At 35.7% G+C, this 21,006-nt stretch overlaps 1 protein-coding gene across 6 annotated transcripts in view; it reads left to right on the top strand.

Moving 5' to 3' along the window:
• The window catches only part of SSBP2 (single stranded DNA binding protein 2), a 297,398-nt gene that overhangs the window by 57,374 nt on the left and 219,018 nt on the right, over window positions 1-21,006 (top strand). For all 6 annotated transcript variants that reach the window (XM_027100704.1, XM_027100703.1, XM_027100707.1 and 3 more), the window contains exon 2: window positions 18,250-18,322. In XM_027100704.1, coding sequence (XP_026956505.1) covers window positions 18,250-18,322 — 73 coding nt within the window. The remainder of the gene's footprint in view (window positions 1-18,249; window positions 18,323-21,006) is intronic.

Here is a 21,006-nt window from a genome sequence, read left to right on the forward strand (position 1 = left end):
TCATTTGTTGAGACGTGGATGGATCTAGAGACTGTCATACAGAGTGAAGTAAGTCAGAAAGAGTAAAACAAATATTGTATATTAACGCATATATGTGGAACCTAGAAAAATTGTACCGATGAACCGGTTTGCAGGGCAAATATTGAGACAGATTTAGAGAACAAACGAATGGACAGCAAGGGGGGAAAGCCACGGAGGGGTTGGGGGTGGAGGTGTGATGAATTGGACGATTGGGATTGACATGTATACACTGATGTGTATAAATTGATGACTAATAAGAACCTGCTGTATATATAAAAAAAAGAACCAAAACAGCCAAGACAGTTTTGAAGAGGAAGAAGATGTGGTAGTGGTAAGGTGTGGAGACTTATTTATGCAATAACAAGATTTTTAAAATAAAACTAGTGTAATATTGGCATGGGAGTGGGCAAGTACTGTATGTCAGTGCAACAGAGTGCTCAAGAAATGACCCACATATAATGAGAACTTGGCGTTATTATAAATTGGCATTATATTGATTAATCAATATTTTGTGCTAGATAATTTTGTATGAAAAAAATCAACTTAATTCTATATCTAGGACTCTTCTTAGAGTTTCAGACTCATACTAAAACAATGTATCCCAAACTGAACTGATTGTAAATTGTCAAACTCTTCCTTTTGTATTCTGTGTATCACTAGCAAAGAAATTTGAGAGCCAGTATTTATTCTTCTGCCTCCTAAATTTATTTCGCACGTCCAAGCAATAAGATATTTTGTAGAGTTTAAAAAAAAAAGAAAAAACAAAGCAATGTTTTAAGATACGGAGGAGAATGAGTGAAGAGTGATTTGAGGTCTTAAGTCTGAGGGAGTTACCACCAGAGTCAACTACACTGAAGGAGCAAACTAAGACAAGGATTGCATGGTGACCACTTTTTTTTTTTTTTTTTTTTTTTTTGCGGTACGCGGGCCTGTCCCTGTTGTGGCCTCTCCCGTTGTGGAGCAACAGTCTCCGGACGCGCAGGCTCAGCGGCCATGGCCCATGGGAGCAGCTGCTCCGCGGCATGTGGGATCTTGCCGGACCGGGGCACGAACCCATGTCGCCTGCATCGGGAGGCGGACTCTCAACCACTGCGCCACCAGGGAAGCCCCATGGTGACCGCTTTTGACAATGCAAGAGTGGTTCAGGTAGAGTTGTGTGGAAGTCATGTTACGGGAAGACTGGAGAGTAAGCCTGACTTCACAGCACATGTACTAGTTAGGAGTTGATTAGGTTGAACATAATTGGAAACCCTAAATAAGATTAAAAGTTATTTCCTCTTAAATAAAAGAAATCTGAAGATTGAGAATCCAGGGCTGAAATGGCAGTTCCATGAAGTTGTCAGGAATCTATACCCCTTCTACCTTTTTATTCTAGTGTATTAGTCAGCTTGGGCTGCTATAATAAAGTACCACATTCAGAGTGGCTTATGAAGAACAGAAATTTATTTTTCACAGTTCTGGAGGATGGAAGTCCAAGATCAGAGTGCCAGCACGGTGTGTTTCTAGGGAGGATGCTCTTCCAGGTTGTAGACTGCTGACTTCTTGTTGTGTCCTTACATGGTGGAAAGAAAGCTAGCTAGCTCTCTGGTCTCTTCCTGTCAGGGCACTAATACCATTATGAAGACTCTACCCTCATGACCTAATTACCTCCCAAAGGCCCCGCCTCTAAATACCATCACATTGGGATTAGGGTTTTAACAAATCAATTTTGGGGGAACGCAAACATTCAGTCCATTGCATCTGGCATTCCTAGAGTGGTCTCATTCTCATGGTCCAAGATGGAGGCTGAAGCATCACACCAACCTTATAGGCAGAATGCGGGTTAAGGGAATGTGGAACGATACCCCTTAGTGTAAGTCTTCCAACTTAAATCTCTATCTCCTTGGCCAAACTTCAGGCAAGTGAACACACCCAGCTTCAAGGGAAATAGGGGAACATTATCTTTTAGCTGAGGAGGAATATGTCCAGCTAATAATTTTGTTTCTCACTACTCAGAGGAAAGACCTTCCAGGCAACTAAGAGTCTCTACTGTAGAAGAGATTAAAATTGTGTGTGTGTGTGTGTGTGTGTGTGTGTGTGTGTGTGTGTGTGTGTAATTGAGGGGGGAGAATAGGAGCTTATTAAAGCTCTGTAAATTCAGTTAATCTGCTGTTTTGGAGCTTCCATGGTATTTCTCCTGGCCATTACTGTGGTTCATCATAAGGAAACTGTTAAAAATAGAGGAATAGATTGTGCACCTGACAGTGCTGATCTGCAAACTATTCTGCTTTTAAACACATTTAATTTTGCAGATATTTAGGGAAGTCAATTAAGGAAGGTAGACCTTTGCTATAATATTTTACTTACATTCTATAAATTATATTTTGGCATGCCAAGGAAACACTGAAATGGCATAGTAATCTGATTTAGTACCATGAACCTATTATAACACATTTTCTATTTAACTGGCTTTGTAATTGTCAATATTAGTGTAATTTATCCCCTTCAACTGTTTTGGAATAAAAAGTATGGTTTCTAATTTTAGGGTAGATTAGGTTAAAAAGCTTAAACTAATATAGGATGTAGCAATTCTCTGCTAACATCAGGGAGAATTTGGAAAGAGTAAATGTGTTTAGAAATTGCTTATTCTTTTAGATAGAGTCTTATTGTGATATGCCTCTTTCCATTTACTGATTGGAACTCTGCTTTTTACCCATCAAACCAACTTGTATGGAGTCAGTTGACTAATCTTTCACTGGTATGGTCAGGTTTTTCCCATAGGTATAGATAGCATGCTTTTTTTTTTTTTTTTTTTTTTTTTTGCGGTACGCGGGCCTCTCACTGCTGTGGCCTCTCCCGTTGCGGAGCACAGGCTCCGGACGCGCAGGCTCAGCGGCCATGGCTCACGGGCCCAGCCGCTCCACGGCATGTGGGATCCTCCCAGACCGGGGCACGAACCCGTGTCGCCTGCATTGGCAGGAGGACTCTCAACCACTGCGCCACCAGGGAAGCCCAATAGATAGCATGCTTTTATCTTCCATTTTTGGTTTGGAAACCTTGGAACCTTGGTCCACGTGATCTATAGGAACCACACAGACTTACATCATGGAGAAACAGTTTATCTTCTTAATGTTTGAGTTGAGGAGCAGGGTGGTGGGAGTGGTGGTTGTACTAACAGTTGCCTTATGTTGACTTTGACAGGTAAGCTTGCCACTTCTCCATCTTTCACTTGGTCACAGAGTGATATTTCCTGGGAATATAATTTCTTCATGGAAGATATTGAATCATGTTGTTTTGCAGTATTTTTCGAGATACAGCAGACTAAGCTTTGAGTCATACATCCTAATCTCAACTCTTTTATCAAATAGTTCTGTTGATATGGAAGTCACTCAGTTGCTCTGGGCCATATTTTAGTAATAATGGGATTATGTAATCTTGTATCTGAGAGGTATTTTAAAGTTCATCTGATCCAAACTTCTGTTCAATGAATAAAGCCCCTGCAGTATCCCCAGTTTCAACCTGTACCGTTCCTTTACTCTTTCAGAGATTGGACACTCACATTTCCCAACCCCAAAATGGTTCTTTTCTCAGCCTATAAGATTTTTGGATAGCTCTAATGGTTACAAAAAGGGTCTTTGAGGTGTTGAGTTACAATTTGCCTTCTTAGCACTTTAACCCATTGGTTTTAGTTCCACCCTCTTTAGCCATGTAAAATAAGACCAATCCCTGTAATAGCTGACAACCTATTAAGTGTTTGAGCCTTTACTTTCTGCAGGTTATGCATCACTGATACTTCCAACCATTGCTCACAACTTGTCTTTTTTTTCCCCCCTCATCTTTCTAGGACTTATTATCTCTCCTTTTTTAGTTCTATGTTAATGCATTTAAGGTAAAATTAGCTCTTGGTAGGGTGGTCTAATATACTATTAATTCATATTAAACTTGCAGTCAGCTAAAACCTGTCTTTTTATATGGGCTATTGTTATATTTGTCTATCCTATACAAGATTTTTGATTCAAGCACAGTACATTTATTTTTGTCAAGTTAATCTTATTAGATTTAGTGCAGTGTTTCAGAGTGCCTGTTCTTTTGGGATGCTGATTCAGGAATCTAAATATTTAGTTATCTCCTTACTTTTATTTTCAAATTTGATAATTATGCTGTGATTGTTTATCTAAAATCAAGGAGTTTGATTATTTGTATCGGGACTTAGGGAAGTCAAGATCTCTTAGGTCACTCTTCATTGATTTAGGCACGCATGGATGCCAAATGCTTCTGAGTGCAATTGACTGGAAATTGAGTATCTGGAGATTAATTTAGTAGAGGTTCATGTTGTATTTAATCCTATTTTCTTGCCTTGTCTGTTTTTCTCTTTTATCTATTGATTATTTTAGCTTCTTATCTAGAGATACACTTTAAACATTTATTTTTAGATACAAATATAACTGAAGAATCAGAATAACTTTATCTAAATTTATAGATATATAGATCCCACTTTCTGATACTAAAAAAAATGTGGGTTTTTACTTATGTTTTGGGGTACAAAGTAAATTTCTGTATTCTAAAGCTTTACATGGTAACCTAAATTTTAATTAGGAAATGCCATAGGGAATGCCTTCTAGATGAACATTTTTCTCAATTACAAATGTACAGAAACAGGCTTATTTTTTAAAAGTCTGAAAAAATTAAAGAGAACTATATGGAGAAATTCTTTTTTTTTTTTTTTTTTTTTTTGCGGTACGCGGGCCTCTCACTGCTGTGGCCTCTCCCGTTGCGGAGCACAGGCTCCAGACGCGCAGGCTCAGCGGCCATGGCTCACGGGCCCAGCCGCTCCGCGGCATATGGGATCTTCCCAGACCGGGGCACGAACCCGTGTCCCCTGCATCGGCAGGCGGACTCTCAACCACTGCGCCACCAGGGAAGCCCGAGAAATTCTTAATAAAATAACATTGCTATAAACTGCTACTAAATAATTAAATGTTTCCTTTCCTATGTAAATGCATTTTATAAGCCATAAAATAGTATAAATATAAGTTCCTATTATTACTCTATCATATTCTATATAATAGAGTAAAATCTTTCTATTGCATAGTGATACTAGAAGTCTGTCTCAATAATGGAATATTTTGTGAAACATTTTACTCCTTTCAGGTACATAGAGAATTTTATTTTGGCCACAGTGTTGTATATAATTTAGATAATTATTTCATGCTTTCCTTAAACGTCCTCTTTTCTTCCTGCTTATCCCATTTCCCTTAATACCTAGCTTAAGTACAATTTCCTCTGTCAGTTAAAGCCCTTTTGTTAAGAGTCTCTTACAGTGGTCTCTTCCTGTTCTGAATTCTTGATATTTTGTTGCCTGTACACCAATCATATGCCACTTTGTGTTACTGATCTTATTTTTAATTATATTTTTCTTCCGATTAACAAGTCTGAAAATTACTTGAGGGCAAAATTTGTGTCTTCTGTTTTTTTTTTTGGTCTAAGACCTAGAACAATGGTAGGAGCTTACTGACTGTTGATGGTGATGAGCGTTAAGTGTTTCTTTGTAAAGTTTCTCAGGATGTTTGAAAGTAGTTTTTCTTTCTAACATTAGATATTTAGAATTATCTTTATGCTGCTAATTTGTTAAACTCTTTGTTAGTGTAAAGATGTATTCTTTGACCATATTGCCACAAATTCTGCCTTAGTGGGTCCTAAATTAATGATGTTTCATTGGTTCTCAATACTTTACACAAGCTAGATGCTTAAGAGTTGTCTAATAAAGAGATAAATAAATGGCCTGAAAGAGCAAATGCTGTAAATGTCTAAATATTTCGAACTAACGCTAGGAAATGGATTAAGCCCTAGACAAAACCCCTGTGGTTCTGATTATTTTATATGGAGCTTTTTAAAAATAGCTTCAAATAGGGATTAAAAATATACATTTATACCCTCTGAAAATCAGAGAGAAGAATTATCCTGTGTCTTTCCTGAGTTGGGTTTTTCCTTCAAACACCTGCCCATTTCCTTCTGTGGTATTAAGAGTTCTGGGACCTGTGTCTATGGGTATATTCTTCTGAAGCATTTCTTCCCTGTTCCTTATGTGCCCTAAGGAGTACAGATCAGAGACATTGCTGCAATTTGTTATGAGAAAAACTTTCCCAGAATTCCTCTAGGGAAAGTGGAAAATGAATTACAAGCACTAGCCTCAATGAATGGTGCATGTTAATGTGGATACTTTAAACATGGCAGTAACGAAGTAGGTCCAACTAAAGACATCACCAAATATGTTATAGTTAGATGATCATACAGATTTGGCTGGGGTTAAGGAAGTTAGAACAAGGTGAAACATTTAAAAAGAAGGTGCAAGAAGTAGTAGGGAGTGTAAAGTGAGTGCTAAAGGAAAGCAGATATAAAGCAGAATAGATCTAAATGCCAAAATGGCATGTGCAAAGATTAGAAAAGAGAATTAACAGGAAGAATTAAGAAAAATAAGAGTGTCAGATCGAGTTCTTCTCATTTCTATTCATGGACTCCTTAGAAGTCCTGAGGGTAGAGAAGTAAGCTATAGTGACTTCAGTCCACATCAGGGAGCCTCAGACTTTTAGTGAGGAGACTATTAATGTTCATGAAGCAGGGAATAGAAGGATATTGGAGGATTTACAGTTCCCTAAACTTGTGGGGGATACAGGTTACTAAAACCCGGTCAGAATGAAGTGTTCACGTCTGTGATCCCAAGTTTGAAGAGCCTCAGAAAGGAAGGTAGATCCTGAACTGCTGATCTTAGACTTGGCTCTGTGGCGTGGGTTGCAACCACCTGTCATGTGACCTGCTGGGCAGAGAAATGATGACTTATGATGAGGAGGTGCTGCCTATACATATAGCTTCTGCTCTGTGCGCTCTTTAAAAGACAGAAATAAGGAGAGAGAGTTTTTTTTAATTTATATTTTATTTTACATTGGAGTGTAGTTGATTTACAATGTTGTGTTAGTTTCAGGTGTACAGCAAAGTGATTCAGTTAAACATATGAATATATCCATTCTTTTTCACATTCTTTTCCCATATAGGCTATTACAGAGTACTGAGCAGAGTTCCCTGTGCTATACAGTAGGTCCTTGTTGATTATCTATTTTGTATATAGTAGTGTGTATATGTTAATACCAAACTCCTAATTTATTCCTCTCCACCACGTTTCCCCTTTTGGTAACTATAAGTTTGCTTTCACAGTCTGTGAGTCTGTTTCTGTTTTGTAAATAAGTAGAAGAGAGAGATTTTAAATGATGCAATTTATTTTCAGTTCTACAATAAACTTCTGCATGAGGTGAAAAAAGAAAAAAAAATCGTAAAGCCTGGAAGAAATTCTGAGTAAGTTATTCTCAGTGCTTAGTAGCAAGAGGAAAAACATTAGACTGCTTTTAAATGTTTTCCACTCATCTTAATTTCTTGGGATATGTAATTTATATTATTTATAAAGAAGATATTTTCTTGGTTATTAACTTATTATTAGAGTAAACTATTACTGTTCATTTGTACTTGAGGAAAATGTTACACATAGATAATAATTTAAAATTAGCTTGGGGAAGGAGATATGAACTGATGACTAAGTTTTAAAATAATTTTTTCTTGATTATAGGAATTTGCAAAACACAGAACAGTAGAGAGAGGGAAGTAAGAAGCCCCATTACCCCTTGTAAATTCTTTGAAAAATACTTACTTTAAAAAGAGCAGTTTTAGGTTCATAGCAAAATTGAGCAGAAGGTACAGAGATTTCCCATATTCCCCTTGCCCCCAGTGGCCATGTCATTCACCAACATGAAAGTTATTTTGATATCTCTGACTTGATACTTGGTATCACTTTTTTAATAATATTTATCTTTACTTAAAGCTACTTTCTAGACAAATTAATCTGGCTACACTGCATGTTGTTAAAAGCTTATTTGTTGTTAAAATTACACACTATGGTTAGGGTAAGTCTACTTTTACTTTAGGACTAGTTTAGTCCTACCTCCAAAGTGTGGCCCGTGGGTCTCTACCGAATGCTGTTGGTGTTCATTGTGAGTAGTGTTCTTGAAGTTTCTCCTGTGAGTAGTTAGTGGTTTCCCAGCCCTCTGTGAGCAACAGTTCTTTGCCTGGCTTGGTGGGGTTCTACCCTATACATGGGCAAAGGGATTCCTATGCAGATTGTTGGAGTTGTTTTGCTGTGTAGCCCCCTCCTGTCTGATACTCTGCCCACAAATTCCAGCTGCCTCAATCCTCCCCAGTTTAATCCCTTGATCTCTTCAACTTGAGACCACTGTGCTGTATTTGGATTTGTTCCCTCCTTGTACTTTGTTCTGGAATGTGCCTTCAGGCAGAAAACTAGGGTTATGATAGGACTCAAATCTTGTATGTTCCTCTTTTCTCAAGTTTTACAGGCCTGCACTGCCTGTTGTCCAGTATCTAAAACCAGTTGTTTCATATATCCAGTTTTCTAGTTGTCTGCAGCAAGAGGGCAAGTTCAGTCCCACTTACTCCTCCATGGCATAAGTGGAAGTCTGGTGTCTGGTGTTAATTTTGATGTTAGTACATTGAACTTGAGTATGAGATGACTCCCAAGGTTAGTCAGCAAGTGTTAGGAAGCTACTAGTATTCTGGGTGGATATAAAAGAAAATCTACTCTCTATAAGGATGACACAAACAGAACTATGTATATCAGACAATATATATCAAGATTCCATGGGCAGGTGGGAACGTGGCTATAATGTATAATCTTCAAGCTGGATTGAAATGGACTAAGTGCTATTATCAAGTATACCCAGTACTGTATTTCCAATGTATATAGCTTAGCTCTAAGAGTGGATGGAGTACTTCCCTGGTGGTGCAGTGGTTAAGAATACGCCTGCCAATACAGGGGATACGAGTTCGACCCCTGGTCTAGGAAGATCCCACATGCCCTGGAGCAACTAAGTCTGTGCGCCACAACTACTAAGTCCGCGTGCCTAGAGCCCGTGCTCTGCAACAAGAGAAGCCACCGCAGTGAGAAGAAGCCCGTGCACCACAACGAGGAGTAGCCCTCGCTCACCGCAACTAGAGAAAGTCCGCGTGCAGCAGTGAAGACCCAACACAGCCAAAATTAAATACATATAAATAAACAAATTTATGAAAAAAGATCAAATGGGAGATTATAGCAAGAACAATTATTTTTAAAAATGGATGGAAAGTTTTATTAAATTTTACAAATAACCATATTTCTATAAACTCTTGATTAGTTTTAAATTAATTCTTATTTTTATATCTTAGCCTTTTTATTTTCTCTATTGATAGTCATTTTAATCATGAATTTGCCTGTCTGCACAAGGCAAGTGTTTTTATTTCTAAGCACATCAAATCATTTATTTCCAAATCCATACTCCCAAGCATTACTTGTCTTTTATGACATCAATGACACATCGGCAATGTAATATTTTTTATGCCCAGCTATCTATTTAATAATTGTTAAATCTTTCACTCCTTTCCCTGTCAGTCTTAACTGATGCAATTATCTCTGCACCAGAACATTTAATTCTGTTTAGTATCTTCAATATCTTTATGTATATCAGGTATCTATTCTCTAAAGCTGACATTGAGAGTATAAAAAATAGACTAAGTGAATTTGAAGCAAAGGCTGGATATTAATATTATTGGGTGGTTGCATAGACAGTTTTTGACATGCTAAATCTGTTTTTTAGCTTCACTGTTAATGATGAAGAACTTTAAAAAGACAATGTTAGAAACAGATTTCTAATTTTTCACACCTCCTTAGCACCAGGTTGTAAGCTCTGTTGAAAATTTGATCAGGCTGATCTAGTTTCATTGCTAAACTACTTACAATCCCATGAGCAGTCTCTCGGTGGCTGCCAAATGCTCCTTGCTACTTGTTAGCTAGCTGTGATCCAGCTAACTCTTGGCATTTTATCACTTAGGAGACACATATGGATACTGATACGTGTCATTAGTCAACAGTGGAATTATACAATGGATCAGGAATAAGAAAGTTCTTTTTTCTAAATCCAACACGACTTTCTTTAAACTTTTTATTTTATATTGGAGTATAGTAGATTAACAATGTTGTGTTAGTTTTAGGTGTACAACAAAGTGACTCAGTTATTCAAATACATGTGTCTATTCTTTTTCAAATTCTTTTCCTGATTAGGTTGTTGCATAATATTGAGCAGAGTTTCCTGTGCTATACAGTAGGTCCTTGTTGGTTTTCCATTTTAAATATAGCAGTGGGTAGGAATCTAGATCCCACATGACTTTTTACTGTGCATTAGGAGAACTTAATCTGTTCTAAATTCTCTATGTCTGCGGCTTCTCGAGTTAATGACGTTGGAATTTAAGGACAAAAGATGGGGAGTGGATTTTGGATGTAGCATTTTGCAGCACATACTACTCACCAGTGCTAAATGTAACAGCTAGACCATTCTTTATAAAATAGCCCTCTTCTAGCCCTCTACAATCTTTTTATTGTTTATTTCCTAACCTTGATTTATTTCCTTTAAGGATATAGGCGAGAGAGAGGTTATTGTCTTTTGAGGATTTGTTTTATTAAAAATAACAAAACATATCTACCACCCACAACTAAATGGATTAATTTATTTCTTTAAAAAATTACCCTTTGTATATAGAGATAGGAATCAGTGTGAAGGAATTGTTTTAGTAACATTCATGCTGTTAAATGATAGTATTTTATTGAGAGGCTGAAGCTTAAGGATACTACGAGGAGGTCAATGCTAAAGTAGGTACCTAAGGAGATTCCTTACGCTTCCCCTTTGAATGTCTTGACTAGAGGAAACCAAAGGATTCTGTAAGTGCCTTATGCCTGGCTTAAGAGAGTCATTCCTTCATTAAAAAATATTTATTGGGTACTCGCTAGTTTAGGTGCTGGAGATACAGAGATAAACAAGACAAAATGTGTTATAGTAGTTTAATTTCAAGAGAAATTAGGAACAGCTGTTTTTTGAAGTTAATTCTCCTACTGTGTCTTCCCTCTACCTTTGCACATATAGTGAATCAACCCAAAGAATTTTAAAACTACAGGTGGGGATTTGTTAATTTGAAGGCTTTATGTTTGAATCTTTTTTTTTTTTCCTTTTTCCTTGCTAAATGTAAGAAGATGGTGAAATCAGTTTTCATCACTGAAGTTTGGGATGGATGTATGTTTTCTCATATTAAATGGCTACTTTCTCTTGCTTTTCAGTTTCAACACTGTATCTTTTTGGAATATTAAAAGAATGGCATGCCAAAGACAGGTTATTTAATAGGTAAATGTGTGAAAAGTAGATATAGGATATCATGGCCAGGCTGACAGACATAGCTGTTTATTGGTAGTTGGACTTTTCATTGTATGAGTACTTAACCTAATGATGTTTATACATAGTTCATAACTCTGCCTCATAGGAATATATTGTGAGGCATGATTAAATGTTATCCACAAGTGGCACACATTCCTGAAAAGTTTTATGAACATTAAATTGTGTTATTATAACTAGCATGTGTAATATAAAGAAAACTTTTGATGAATCCTGTTCACAAGATTTAAAAAATTCTTTCTATGATTTAAACAGTCATATCCATTTTAACTGTTCTATAAATTCAGATTAAACACATTAGGTCATTTTTATTGACTGACTTTTGTGAAATAATGATTTGTTTTATATAGATGTATTATACACACATGCATAGATATTGACATATGTACATATATGTGTATGTAGAGAGAGAGAGTTAGGAATTAGCTCTGAACTATAGGTAGTATTCACCTTTTATTTATGTGTAGCTTGGAGAACTTTTTTGCAAATTAACAATACTGTCTTTAAAACCTTTTTTATATGTTATCCATAGTTCCTTATTTTCTACCATTTCCTTCAGAGCTAGAGATTTAATCTCAAATTAGACAGCTAGATTATAGAGTGAAGTAAATTCTTTACCCCTTTTCCAGACTGTGAAGTCCTTATTTACAAGTGTAGTTGAGAATTTGCTGCAATTAGACTCCAAATGACATTATGTGTTGTAGATGTGCTGTTAAATACTTAACTGTCTTAGTACTGTTAGATGATACCTCTTGACAAGCATGTAACAGATGTTGTTCACGTGAATGGTAAAAATTTGTTTCTTTGTTAGATTTTGTAATTTTCACAAGGTAAATTTGAAATAATTTTATTTGGTGGGACAGTTATGACATTTTTCTCACATTTTAAAGTTCAAGAATTAAGCAGAGGGAAGTCTCTTAGGTGCTTGTTGAATGAATATATCTAAATTCTGAGTTATATTTTCAAACATGAAATTAATGCAAAATATTTTACTATAAATCCAGCCATTTTTCTTTTTATTTTGATTGTTCTACATGTTCTTTGGTTAAAAATTTTTGTGCATTAAGCTTTTCTACATTTAAGATGATTTCTTTAGGCTAGACTCCCAGTAATGGAATTATTGGGTCAAAGTGTGTGAACTTTTCTTAGCAAGCTTTTGACGTATACTTATTGCCAAATTGGTTTTGAAAAGAGCTATACTAGTTTATTGCCATGAGCAGTATTTGAATATACATTTTCTTACGTATTATGTATTTAAGTGAGAATTTAAATCCCATTGTTGCTTTAATGTATATTTGTTTGATTCCCAATAACGTTAATGTTTTCCACATTTTAAAATTATCTGTGATGTTTGTTATTGCTTCTGCCCATTTATCTATAAGGTTTAGTTAGCATTTTTACTTTCATATTAGTTATTTCTATCTTTAAAGTTTAATCAAAAGTATCTGAATGTGTCCCCCCTTCCCTGTTCTCCCCCACCCCCAAAAAACCTAACCAAAATTAAGTCAGACAACAAACTGGGAAAAAGTGTTCAATATTTTTATCTAGCCAGATATCTTAGATTTTTGTATAGTATGAGTGGCACAAAATTTAATCTTTTACTGGAGACATAAAGCTACCATTATGATTGTTAATTAGAGGACAGTGCTTTAACAAGAGTTGTCCTCAGGCCTTCTGAAGGAGGCGTGGGGATGTTAGCTCTTACTCTGATTAGGCCATACTGGTTTTATGCTTTATTTAGTTTTTCTGCTACATCCATACTAGTTGGACTTCATCTGTTGCTTCTTACTATTATTAATATTTCTGCCAGTAGCTATAACTCATATTTCCTTCTACTCTTTTTCTCAATGCAGTATGTATATTTCTGTGTATATATGCTCACACTTTTAACAATGAACTATGAACATTTCTTCATTAAACATCTTCAAAAATATATTTTCCCATCACCTGCATGTAAACTATTCCTCTTTTATCAGATATTTAGGTTGCCAGTTTTTCACTGCTATAATTTTGCCACGAGCTTCATTATAAATTGTTTGGATTTCTGATTAATTCTTTAAAATAGTATTTTAGAATAGAAATTACTGGGTCAAAGGTCATAAAGTTTTATTATTTTTTCTTATTTACTTGTTTATTTCTTTTAAAATAGGTAATAGAAGAAGTACGGGGAAATAAACAGAAGAAAGTTTATGCAGTAAAAAAGACTGCCTCTTAAAAAAAAAAAAGAAAAAGTCTGCCTCTTATCCTAGGCTCCCACTCCCTAGGAAAGAAACCCCTTCAATAAAAGATACTGTTTGGATACATATGTTTCCACCAGAGGGGGAAGCCTGGGGAGTGACGCTTGTTGCTGCTGTGCCTGTATGTATATGAATTACCTCTGGAAGAATATATGTGTCATGTACATGGGAGCGTACTGTACAAGCTATTCTACACTTGTGTTTTTTACTCATTCACTTACCTTTTCACCTCACCATGTTATTTTCTTGAAAAGCTGTACCATTTACACGTCCATATATTATCCTTTAGGCACCGAATGCTTTAATGTTTTTAGAGTCTTTGGTACATTTTTTGGTGAAATTTAAAAATATTGTTTATGGCTGGGAGGTTGAATATTTTTCCTTAGGATTATTTACTGGCCATAGGTAGCCATTCTTCTTATTTGACCTTTAATGTCCATCCTTGCTCATTATTTAAAAATTAAGGTCTTATTCTGGCAGGACATATTATATGAGCTGTTTGTATATTAAGCATGTTAGCCTTTTGTTGTCCTATTGATCGTATATCCTATTTTCTCAGTTCATTATTGCTTTTTAATTTTATTTGGGGTTTTTCGGTGGGGGGTAGTCAGGTTTAACATCTTTCTGTGTTCTTTTTATTTTTATATATCTTTAATTCCCTTCTAATTATATATTTTATAATTAACAAAAAAAATCCACTTTTGTTAGAATCATGTGCAAAATAAAGTGAGTGGGATTTCCCCCTTTCCTTTTGTAAATAGGTTAAAAAGTTAAACTGTAGACTGGTCAACATCCAAATTTATTAGAGATTTTGAATCCATGAAGTCTAGTTGAAATATCGATAGATTTGACCCTGTCAGAATTGGAGATTGATAGAATTTGAATTGTGAAGTTTTATCAGTGGTGGTTGACTTTTCCGTTCTGCCTTCGATGGCACCCATGAGTGTATATGTGTGTAACTGAGGGACAGTGAGTTGAGTGTGCATCACATGTGTAGGTGATATGTAATTACTGTGTTGAGGGCAGTGGCAGGTGGGCTCAGGCTTTGACTATTTGCAGTTCTCTTCCCATTTTAACCTCTACCTTTGCTCTAACTTTTAAAGCTTAAGAGCCTGCAGTAACCAGGGAGTACAGAAGGTCTTGAGCTGTTTCAGATACATTTTGCATTCTGACTTTGCATTCCTCTCTAGAATTCCTGGTCATGATTTTGTTAACTCATTCGTTGGTATCTATTTGAAATTTAGAATGAAATGAAGATAATTTAAAGGCATATATGATCCATGAATCACTGATATGCTTTTTCATTAATCAGTGTTTAAAAAAAAAGCCTGTGTCTACTTTCTGCAAACAAACTCTTACTGCATGATTATTAATTTTTTCTGTGTAATTGGATCACATTATAAGCCACTAGATTAAATAGGCACTCTGTACTTTATCAAAAGTAGTTAAATTTCTTAAAGATCCTAAAAAGGAAAATGAAAATGTTAATATGAGAGTGTACACATTTTAAATATCTGTATATTCAATATTTATTTTTAAATTTTCACTGTCCAGTAGAAATTGAATCCGAATAAAATGTTTGATGATCTCCTGTCACTAGGTAAGGGACCATGCTATGATTCATCTGCACGGATGGACAAGTGTCAGTCCTCACTCCCCTGGAATCATTTGTATTCATACACAGATAATTTATTGCAGGGCTCTTCCCCCAGAACCTTCTGGAGGTTCTTATTTCTGGTGGCCCTATTGCCTCTATTGTAGGCAGCTAATGGGAAATACACAGTATCTGTATCTGAAGGTTGAACAAATACTCCTATTGCTGTGGCTTCTACTGGTTCTTCAGGAGCAGGAGGGAGGTTAGAAAGGAATGACAAATGTGAGAGAGGCTGTGGTGTTGGAATCCAGTATGTGACTTGGTAATACAATGTGTAACAGAATTAGCTGAAACTGTTGCAGTCATTGTTACTATTTACTGTGCTCTCTGATCCTTTCAACAGATACTACAAGGAAAGTATCCTTCCCATTTTACAAATGAGGAAACTGAGACTCAGAAATTATGTTTCATTGAAAGTGAGCACAGGTACTGTAAATGGAGAAGGTGAATTTAACTCTGGCCATGGTCAAGTTAAGAGAGAGCTATCTTGCTAGAAATTTCAAACAGTAATTTAGAGAAGCAGGTTTGGAGCTTGGTAGAGAGGATAGGGCTAAAGACATAGGTTTGGAAAATCCTATGCACAGAGGTAGTAGTTAAAATGTTGGAGATTTGCTAGTGATGTATTCTGGAGTCATCAAGCCAGTAGAGTTGATTAACTGTTCACCGATATGATGCTCCCTGCCACTCTCTCTGGAGTAGGTCCTGACTGCCTGGGAAGCGTTCATTTTGTTCAAGGGAGTTACAGAACATGGATATATGAGGCGGTGTTATAGATAGATTTTCTCAGCCCTGTCCCATTTTATCATCCTGTTGATAACAATACGATGTCCTGCTACAGCTCAGATTCTAAGGGTAGGAGGACAAGCACACCCCTAGGAAGATGCTTCAAAATCTTTAGTTCTGTGGTTTGAAACCCCTTCCCCCCATTGATTTTGTGCCTCCGCCAATATGTCTTTGAGAATCACTGTCCTGAACCCATTGAGAGAGAGGAGATTGTTGCTTTAAATTCTACTTGTAAAGAGATATACTTTTTGCTACCTAATTAATTGAGGGAAAACATAGAAGAAATATATTATCTCCTTTAATATTACAAAGAAGAGATTACAAGGAAGTGGCTTGCTTAACTTTAAGGAATGGTGTTTATTGCAAGGACACAGCAACAGTTGTGCTGTGGCCTTGACTGTTCTGGGGTCTGTTCTGTTATTGTACCCCCCGCCCCCAGACCCACCACGGTGCCTCTGCTTCACTCAGTGCCTCTCACTTCCAACTTCTCCAGGCTTGGTGGAACATCCTTACTGCTGAGCCTTTGACTTAGGCCTGGCTTTCTTGTCCAGACTGCACCACTGGTTTGGCTCTAGGTCCAAGATTTTACAACCCACAAGGAATAACCCGAGGCTCTAGGGCCATACGCAGTAGGGCCACACTGCCACTGGCAGGCAATTTTGAGGCTTCAGTCTCTCCAGGAGAAATTCACAATTTTTTTTTTTTTTTCCCAAGGTGAAATCTGCCATCATGGTCGGGAATCATGTGATGGGTTTGGAAGTAGTTAGTGAGAGACAAGAGTATGTGGGATATGTGTGTTTGAAGAATGTGTGATAAGAATCACCAGTTGGGTTTGTTTGTTTGAAACTACAGGAACATTTCAATTCCAATATCCCATATGACATACTTTGGGGTATGAACCTTCCTCAGGGAGCATCACACAGGGATGTGACATACTACGTGTGTTAGAGTAGAGAAAGAGTTGAGAAGCACTGATCCAGGAAGTGGCATTCAACTTGAAGAGAATGGGAGATGTTTCTAAATTATATTCGTATACTCACCGTCAACAACATATTTTCATCTATGAGTAACTTTAACAGATGTCTGCTCATGGTGCTTAGTAACTACAGAATAATTCTCATCTTAAGAGTTTGGCAGTTTGGGAATGGAGAAAGAATTAAATGGACAGAGCAAGTGATTATATACAGGCTTTCCCTTTTCATGACAAATACATGTTATGTTTTTGGGAAAATATTCAGTTTTGCAAATGCCATCAGTCTTTAATAATCATAAATTCACTTGGCAAGAGAAATGGAGTAGCTCTACAGAACTGTGGTTATTGTTACATTGTTTTGTTTACTGTAAACCTGGCTCAATATTGGTAAATACAGTGTAGCAGAAACTGAACTGTTGTGAGCTATCTGGGCATCAGTCCAAGATATTATTAAAAATACTGCCTCAGACTAATTTGGGTTTATGAATAATATTTTGTTAACAGCTTAACTAAAATTGAGCCACATGGTGTAGCTTAAAATTCTGAATCCACAAGATAATGAGTGTAGTATAAATGTATAGTGCATACTTAATATTCTGTATCTGAGTGATAAATTTATATTTACTTCCGTGTTAACCTTTAAACTATAAGCACCCAAATACTTAATATAATCTGGTATCTTTAAAGTTTACTTAATGCTGTGATTTGCTGTTCATTTGAATTTCTTTTAAACTAAAATATTATTGGTTTAACAATCTAAACTAAAGAATAAGGAGAGAGTGCCTGAACAAATATATTAAAATTGGACATTCAACACCCATTTTGGCATACGGATATGTAAACAGCTGGAGTTTATGTTAACATTCACCAGAAAGTTGGAAGGATATAGTGTTGTTGTAAAGGTCCAATAACTTAATTTGTTTTACTAATAATTAGACCTTCAAGTAGGTTATGGGAATTATTAATGTTTGGTTTTAAGTTAGTAATTCATATTAGGTATAACAAAGGGAATTGAGGGCTTGATAAGTTAGATGATCCAAGACAAAAATCCATATTTAGGTGTTTCTTGCCAAGAGAAGATATTATGTGTCTTATTCTTTTGCGTCCTATTTTAATTAAAGTTCTTTCTGAACATATGTGTATAAACTCCCATTGAAAAGATGTTGGAAGAGTTGATTTTCTGTCACTGTTATTGTGAAAAATATTTCTGTAATGAAAAGGTGTGTGCATTATTTAAAGAATGAATTTTAAATATACCTCTTCTCAATAAATATTTTATTCATTTTACAGGTTAGCACTCTACGTATATGAATACCTGCTCCATGTAGGAGCTCAGAAATCGGCCCAGACATTTTTATCGGAGGTATGTTTTGTATATTTTCTGCATTGTATTTTGATATCCTATGTAAGTGAATGAAAAATATACTGTAACAATTATATGAAAAAAAATCATTATGTATTATATAATGAATGCTCAGTTATCAGAATGCATAATATACTCTTTGTAGATTGTTTGTAAGCATTTTTAGTATCCCAAAATTCCATGTCCATGCAAATAACCTTCTACTCAACTTTATAGCCATTTTTTCCCTGTAGAAATAGAACCATTAAACACCATCATATCTCTAGTTTTAGCAATATCTTATTTTGGCATTATTCACAATTTTGGAAAATATGGTTTTTGTTTTTATTTTGTGTGGATAATAGTGGATTGACGTCTGAAACTTCCGTTAGAAAACATTTTGATAATCTTGCTTCAAGTTCTTGTTTCTCTTTCTATTTTTCTCCGTCACAATATTTTAAACTTTGAGCTCTCATACAATGTTACTTTTTCCTTCTCTAATTTATATAATGATGAGGATGAGGAGGATTTTATTGAGTTATATATATGCCAGGCATATTAACTATAATTATAATAAATATTATATTATCTATAGTTCTTATAAGAAATTTGCAAGGCATATGGTATTATTCCTGATTTACTGATAAGAACTACAGGGCTCAGGGAGTTTATATTACTAGCTTATGGTCACATAGCTTAGTAAGTTATGGAACTAGAATTCAAACCTTAGGTCAATTCCAAAGCCCCTGGTTTCCCCTCTATATCTGTGCTGTCCAGTATGGTAGCCACTGGCCAGATATGACTTTTTGAGCACTTGAAATATGACTAATGCAGTTGAGAAGTGCTGTAAGTATGAAGGTACACACTGGATTTTGAACACTTGGTGTGAACAAAAGAATATAAAGTATCAATAATTTAAAATTTTTGATCACATTGAAATGATAATATTTTGGATATATTAGACAAAATAAAATTACTAACATTATTTTTCTTTTTTAATGTAATTACTAGAAAATTTTAAATTACATCTGTGGCTCTCATATGTGGCATATGTTTATGTTTCTGTGGGACAGTGCTGATCAAAATTACATTGTCTTTAGTGATCTCACTAGTTTGCCCTTTCCAGATCAGGGATATGACGGGCAACCCCTTGACCAAAGTGCCCTGCCTGAGGTACAGCCTTCTTGAGATTCACTATCCTCCAACAAGCACACAAGTAAACAAACACATGTAGCCCCCCAATCTTTTATCTAATTAATTAATATATGTGAACTGTTAGGGCCTGTTTGCAAGTAAGAAAATTGAGAGGTATGCTCAGAACTTAAGAAGTCAGTTGTTTTACTACAGAAGTAATGTATGCAATGTAATAAAAATGTGATTTCAAAGTTTGTTTAAATCAAAACAGAAGTTTAACGTATCCATATCTCATTAAATAATTAATTAGAAGACTTTGGTCTATAACTTTTCTGAGTCACATTCACTGTTTGATATTATAAAGTGACTGAGATTGCAAAGAGGATGCTTTTAATAATTATATTCTTAATCACTGCCAACTTATATTTAAAAGAAACTAAATCTGCTTATGGAGATTTTCAAGTTTTATTTTAATGCATTTGAAAACTTGATAAAAGAATTTACTGGTCACTTTCCTTAAATCAAGGACCATTTTGGATTGGCTTAATTTTCTGAGTCCTCAGGGGTTCCCAAGAATATTTTTTCTAAGCAACACTAATAATCACTTCATCAAAAAAGAAAAAAGTTGCTAACTTATTTAAGGAAGTTCAGGTACTAGGGCTCAAATAAGTTATGTGGATTGAACAGATAACTAGATACTGTACTGATATGCTTCTGACTCAATGGACAATGGATATACAGCTTTTCTAGAGCTACTTGGTAAAAATAAAATTATAATTCCAGAAGAGATTTACACGTTCTTAAACAAGTGTTTACCATGATTTTATTTTCTCCGGCTGCATTTGGAATACAAAACTGAGGATATCCCTGAATTATTAAGCTGGTTCAATTTCACAAGAGGAATCAGTTAAGCTGAAATTAAACTATTGTCACCAGGAAGACACAATACTACTGGACTTTGGAGATGGGTGTATGTGATTCCCAGAATAGTTACATGGAAATCGTTGAACATAAAGCAATCGTATATATTTTTGTGGGTACATACTTATGAATGTGAAGTATAGTGAAGATCTGAAAGAATATACATTCCAGACTAGTTGTTGGTGGGAGTGGGGATGTTAAAGGAATCAAAGGGGAATTTTATCCTTACTTGTAGAATTTTTTAAAACAAGAAATATATATGTATATATATTTGTATAGTTATTTAAAAATAAAAATAATAGAAGATAAAATACGAAATTACCTTGATTTTCAAATGGAAGTCTGGAGGTAGATTTGTAATAGGCCATTGCTGAGTATACCCTAGAGTTCTAGATACAGTCGTCCCTCCGTATCCACTGGGTACTGGTTCTAGGACCTCCCCACCCCTACCCCACTGCTGTGGATGCCAGAATCCACAGAGATCAGGTCCCTTATGTAAAATAGCAGTGTTTGCACATCGCCTACACTTATCTTCCCATGTATTTTAAATCGTCTCTAGGTTACTTCTAATACTTAACAGTGCAAATGCTGTGTAATAGATGTAAGTACAATGTAAATGATAAGTAAACAGTTGCCCATAGGAAGCAATT

This window comes from Aethalodelphis obliquidens, unplaced genomic scaffold, assembly GCF_003676395.1.
Source record: "Aethalodelphis obliquidens isolate GAN/ISIS:26980383/991018 unplaced genomic scaffold, ASM367639v1 scaffold4, whole genome shotgun sequence".
NCBI classification, from domain to species: Eukaryota; Metazoa; Chordata; class Mammalia; order Artiodactyla; family Delphinidae; genus Aethalodelphis; species Aethalodelphis obliquidens.